Source organism: Tasmannia lanceolata, unplaced genomic scaffold (genome assembly GCF_043159265.1).
Source record: "Tasmannia lanceolata isolate RefF3 unplaced genomic scaffold, GAP_Taslan_0.1 ptg000011l, whole genome shotgun sequence".
In the NCBI taxonomy this organism is placed as follows: Eukaryota; Viridiplantae; Streptophyta; class Magnoliopsida; order Canellales; family Winteraceae; genus Tasmannia; species Tasmannia lanceolata.
In genome coordinates, this window is record NW_027518688.1 from 26,655,466 (window position 1) to 26,662,032 (window position 6,567).

The 6,567-nt window shown below is 42.7% G+C and overlaps 1 protein-coding gene across 1 annotated transcript; it reads right to left on the reverse strand.

The window, feature by feature from the left end:
• Positions 1–4,366: 4,366 nt before the first annotated feature.
• Positions 4,367–6,567, reverse strand: LOC143886836 (2-methylpropanoate--CoA ligase CCL4-like). The gene is made up of 3 exons (XM_077390982.1): positions 6,311–6,567; positions 5,417–6,223; positions 4,367–5,186 (listed from the first exon to the last, which is right to left on the reverse strand). Exons 1-3 carry the CDS (start codon positions 6,545–6,547, stop codon positions 4,557–4,559), a joined length of 1,674 nt encoding a protein of 557 aa, XP_077247097.1. The 5' UTR covers positions 6,548–6,567; the 3' UTR covers positions 4,367–4,556.

Consider the following 6,567-nt stretch of genomic DNA (forward strand, 5'->3'; position numbering starts at 1 on the left):
ATGAGAAAGTGGCTCAGCTCTTATGGTATGTGGACGTTATTTAGTCTGTGTGGAGACCACATATCGTCTATATCACGCCCGTGGTTTTCGTTGAATATTCAAAGAAGAAACTCCACCACAGGGGTCTTCAGTCATCACTTCACTTTCCAAGGTCACGCTTTCCCACTCCCACCAGACGGAGGAAAAAGAGGAGAGTTTGGTTAAAAGTCCACATATGACAAATGGGTTATCCCAATCTTGATTAAAGGCCACAAGTTTTGATTTCACATTTTTGTCTTTTTACCACTAAACCCCTTTTTATTCTCCATCGGGTGCCTCAAGTTATGCAATTTTCCAAAAACAATAAAGAAATAATAAATTGGGTGCCTATTTTCAAAGGTGTAAAGATTGAATTCCCTAATTATAAATTCATTTGGTACGGTGTGAATTCACCATGTATACCAATGTGAGATTTCCTTGATAGAGAGCCAATTTCAATAGATTTATTTAATGTTCCTTTCGGCCAGCATCTAAGTGGGAATTGAACCTACGAACTTGCCAATTATGAGTTGGGCACTTGGACCATTTAGCTTCTACGCCCATTGTTAGCAACCCATCTTTGTCTCAGTAGAGTAGAGTCTTTCCCATTACTTAGAAAAGTGAGCCACCAATTCTCTTCTTATCACGGTAGAGCTTGTCGATTAGTGTAAATACTGGACCACAAAAAAAAATTAAATGATGGACGGAGGTAAGGGGGGGCAAGAGGGGGCAGGTTGCCCCCCTAAAATTTTGGATTTCCCCCGGTCAATAGGTAATATTAGCTATTTTTCTTAAAGTTGCCGCTTGAAATTAGTGCTGCCCCTTAAAATTAGGGATTCTTTCCAACTTGATAGGTTTGGTTAGCAATTTATTCGAGAGTTTTCCCTCCATATGCTTAGCTCTTTTTTCATGTAAAGTTCATATGTGGCACATGGCATGGGACGTTAGTTTTGCCATTTTCACCTTTAAAAAGCCAAAAATCAAGGGAAAGATTAGAAATGTGTTATTAGGCTATTTGGTAAACTCCCCAACTCGGTTCCCATATCATTATTCACACGTATAAAGTGCTACTATGGAGACAGAGAGTGGAACCAAGAGTGTAACCTAACAAATCCCCATATGCCATGTGGTATATGGGGGGATTTGTTAGGTTACACATTTGGCATATGGGGATTTGTCCTGTTACACTCTCGGATCCACACTCAGTCCACATAACAGCACTCTATAAGTTTTTTTTTTTTTTTTAATAAATCCCCTCCCTCTCTCTCTCTCTCTCTCTCTCTCTCTCTCTCTCTCTCTCTCTCCAAAGGGAAGTCACCTAAATTAATCTCTCCCCACAGCATCACCCTATAAGTTTTTTTTTTTTTATAAATAAATCTGCCCCCCCCACTCTCTTTCGCCCTCTCTCTCTCAAATTGCGGGCCTACTCATTGGATGATCCAAACTGTTCATTTGTTGGGCCGCAATATAAATAGCTTGCACCACGTAAATAATCTCCATAGGATTATCCTAACCCTCCAATCTATAATGAGATTGCCCGTTAGTTTGGAGTGTCAAGATCATTCTATGGAGATGATTTATGCCGTGCGGAACATGAGGTTTAAATAGTGAGCCCGCTACATCGAAATATGACGTGTAAATTGTGGGCTCCACCTTATGCATTGGTTAGGGGGAGATGGTGGCGCCACCTATCAAACATGAAGTGTAAAATGTTGGGCCCAAACATGCTGTAACAACCATTTTTGCCCCCCCTTTAGCTGATTCCTGGCTCCGCCCCTGTCAACCTGACTTTTTTGCAAGTGAATCGACTAGCAAAAAAATTGGGTCTTGAGCCGAATAGGAAAAAACTCGGGTCAATTCGGGTCTTACTTGACTCGCTTGACTCGACTTTTTTACATGCGGACCTAAATTTTTGCCGAGTTGACTCGCCTTTTAGCTGATTTGACTTGGTTAATGCAATTCATTTGACATTTCCCTTGCATTCTTTCTTACTTCGTGGTAGCCTTCACTTCTCCTAGCAGACTCGTATTTGGTGACTGACCGAGTATGCTCGTTAAGCTATGCCTCATCACACACTTTGTTAAAATGGTACTCTAAAGTAAGTGTGTGTTGGGGGCGGGCGGGGGGGACCTTAGACCCCTACAATCGCCTAATTTGGAAGAGTGACCAAATCAGCGCCCGATGAACCTTGGTTGTGAGCGATCACACAATTGGTTTAGTGCTTCAGGCCAAGATCGGCTGAACTCATCAAACCTCAACCGGTTCCGGCACATGTGCACTCGCACACACTGTCAACCAAAGTGGTTGGAAGACACGTCCGAACACCAACATGGGTCATGTACTTTTCTCATTCTTTTTTACATTTTGCCTTTGTTTTTCTTGTTTTCCTTTTAACGGGCTATTTACGTTGACCAAATTCGTTAAAATTTTAAGTTTTTTAAACTAAAATTCGGTGAACTGAGAACGCATGTTGGGCATATAAAGCAGGTCAATTGGATATTTGAATCTATACATTCTTACAGATAATGTATTTTAATTGTATGTTGATAAGCTCTAAGCACTTCATGAAGAATTTAAAATAAGTTATCACATGGAGACAATCGGACATGCACGACCAACAAATAAAAATACAAAGGGCCCACATTATTGGGTTATCTAAACCATGCTAGCCTGTAGATAGGCCATGCCGAAAATATATTCTCATGTGAAGATTATAACCCCATAATTTCTAATTTTAAACCTCCACAAACATAAGGTTAGGATTATCCTATGGAAAGATTTTTGGGGTACAGAGTATCTACGTGAGGGCCAACAAATGAATGGTTTAGATCACCTAATAATAGAAGCGTATTGCATTTAGCCAAAGAGCCATCCTATCTATAGAGGAACTGGGCATTATGGAAACCTCTATCGATTGGAGGGTTGAGGTCATCCTACGGCAATGATTTTTGGGACACAACCTATTTACGTTGTGGCTCATCAAATGGACAGTCTGAATCATCCTATGGTGGAAGCCATACAATACTTATTGAAAAATACTTGACCGGCTTACATTGTATAAACTTCCTTACACTGTATAAAATCAAAATCTCCCTCTAATGCGATGGGTTGCGCAAATGGATTGTGCACCACTCTCTGTCCCTCTCGCTTCAGCTTCTTCTCTACTGTTGTACCTCTTTCCCCCATTGTCCCCTCTTCATTTTCTTCTCCCTGTGCATCGCACAGGGTTGCTTACTAGTATAAGCATATTGCATTTAGCCAAAGAGCCACACCCGTACGGGTTCGTATTGCATATTTTTTTTCACCGCATGTGCTTCAACAGATCTCCGCCGTACAAAAAAGTATTCTTTCTTCGAAGAGGTGTGAAAGAACAAAATATCCTCTTTTATAAGTGTTGAACATTTATTCATGTGAACAGCCCATAACACATTTATTCAGGTGTTGAAGAGCTGTGGAAGAATAAGGCTCTAACTAAATGGAAAAATTGCAACCAATAGAAGAAAAAGAAAAGACAAATGGGATAAGGGAGTGAAGGTAAGAGCAGTGTCATGCTTCCCATGTTGACTAAACTGGACGCGAGGTGTGTGTTCCCACTATTCGGGCCCCACCCAAATAAAAGGCCAATAGTCCTGAGAAACAAATGCCCTAGAATCTGAACCTTTGAATCGTCCAATAAGCTAGTCTAATGGTCTATTGGGGTCTAAAGTCATCTACGGTAGGATCATTTTAGTTAAGCGGCCAGGATCATCAACTCACAATGGGACAGCTAAAGGTCATGCATACAGTCCCACTCGATCAACAACATTGATCACAATCCAACAGGTAGATCACAATCAGGAAGACAGTGGGGACCATCTAGAAAAAGGCCAGCCGTCCGATCACAATTGGATAGCTAGTAAATTTGTGTCACACCGGATCATATCACTGAACACTCCAGATTGCCTATGCACGTGCCACGTGCACCGGAACAATTAGATCACAGATTTTATATAACGTGTACACGTATAAATTCGTATTTTTCAGAAAGTACACTGCGGACCATACTACAGGATGATCCAAACTGTCCATTTATTGCGATAACATAAATAGGTTGTGCCCCAAAAATCATTTCCACAGGATGACCCTAACCCTCACATCTAAAGAAGTTTCCATGATGTTAGAGGGCTAGAATCATCTGTAGATTTTGGGCCATGACCTATTTACGTTGTGGCCCAATAAATTGACAGTTTAGATCATCCTATGGTGCAGGAGGGACTGTTATATAGCCACATATCTTATAAAATCTCATTAGATCAAATAATAGATAAGGGAAAGGATAATAAGATTGGCTTTACCATGTTTTGACAACTACACAAACACAGCTTATCTTTTCTTGTTAAAATGTCTAGTGAGAGCTTTTTGAGAACTGTAATACCCTGTGACAGTTGTTTAGAAAAGAAAATAGAAGCTGAGTTTGTGGCAGTGCCAACAACACTAGCCAAGGAAATCATAGAGAAGAAGAACCAAGATTGACTAATTCCAGGGCTCCAAACTCGGACCTACATACGACTAACCCGAGAAGCAGAGCCCAATTTCTTGGCCATTTCTCGAAGTACAAACTTCTGAATCTTCCCAGTGGAAGTCTTAGGAAGCTCCTCCATAAAAACCACTGTCTTAGGCACCATATAATGCGGCAATTTCTCCCTACAAAACCCAATAATCTCTTCCTCCAACACCCTCTTCTTCTCTTTCAAACTCACAAACGCACAAGGTGACTCGCCCCAAAATTCGTCCGACCGAGCCACCACGGCCGCTTCATTAATCTCCGGATGCTGATACAACATTGATTCAACCTCTACACTACTAATATTTTCTCCACCACTTATGATTATGTCTTTGGACCGGTCTTTGATCTCCAAATACCCGTCCGGATGCATTACTCCGACGTCTCCCGTATAAAACCACCCGTCTCCGGGCATGCACTTTGAAGTCGCTTTGGGGTCTTTCAAGTACCCCAACATGACAACACCACCCCTCAAAACAATCTCCCCCATCGTGGTCCCATCACGTGCCACACTCGCCCCGGTCGATGGATTCACCACGTCGGCCTCTGTCATACTAAGAGTTCGAACCCCTTGCCTCGCCTTCAATCTTGCACGCTCGTTCGCCGGAAACCGATTCCATTTCCCCTGTGATTAAATTCAAATATATTTCTATTAATCTTGATCAAATTACAAGGGATTTGCATAAGAAAGCAGCCAAAGGAGTTTTTGAAAAATGCTAGACTTGGCAGGCTTACAAAATATAATTAATTAACAGTAAAACGATAAAACACAGAAAGATAAGCAAAAGCTGTAGAAACAGATAAAGATACAAACATACTAATCTAATCTAATCTAATCTAATCTAATCTAATTACCTGCCATGTGCAGCACACTTGAAGCCCTGCTGTTTCAGTCAAGCCATAGCCGTGGCTAATCGAGAACCCCAACGCTTCGGCTCGGAAGAGAACTGCAGCCGGGGGTGGAGCCCCTGCAGTCAAGATACGAACCACATGTGACAGTGGCTTCCGAGCAGAGTCAGGGGCATTGGCTAGCATATTTAGAACGACCGGTGCACCACACATGTGGGTCACCTTGTGTTTATCCACGGCAGCGTAAATGGTGGCCGCATCGAATTTCCTTAGACAAATGTTGGTCCCACCCATGGCCGCAATCCCCCACGGGTAGCTCCAACCATTGGCATGGAACATGGGTAGGGTCCACAAATAAACAGGCTGTTTAGGAACTGACCATTCGATCAACGAATCAACGGTCACGATGAAAAGCCCGCGGTGGCAGTGGACCACACCCTTAGGGGCTGAAGTAGTCCCAGATGTATAATTCAGAACCATGGGTGACCATTCGGACTCCGGTCTGACCCATTTGAATCCCGGATCGCCCTTACCGATCAGGGTCCGATAAGTGATCTGGGTCGAATTAGTGACTTCATCTTCATCTTCGATTAGGATCAATAGAGGCCGTTGATCCATCAATTCGATCGCCTCTTCGATGATTGTTCTAAATTGGAAATCAACGAACACGATTTTCGATTCGGAGTGTCTGAGTAAGACGGAGATTGTACGAGGATCGAGACGGATATTGATGGTGTTGAGGATTGCACCGGTCATGGGGACGGCAAAATGCATCTCGTACATGGCTGGAATGTTGGGGGCGGCCACAGAAACCTGAGATGAAAAAATAATTATAGATATTAGAGAGAAGGGTTTAAGGAGTGGTGTTATCAAAAGAGTGAGGGGTGATTTTATTTTTACCACATCGCCTCTGGTGATGCCTAAAGAAGAGAGTGAGGAAGCGAGTTTGATGCATCGGAGGTGAGTCTCCGACCACGTGTAGACGGTGTTGTTGTAAATTAACGACGGGCAGTCTCCGTAAATCGTGGCCGTCCGTTCTAGAAATCCCAAGGGGGTGAGTGGAGATGAGTTTGCTGCGTTTGGCTTCAATACATCCATCTGTGGATAACGGGGTTGGGATGGGAAGATGAGTGGCATGATATAAATAGAGTAGAGAG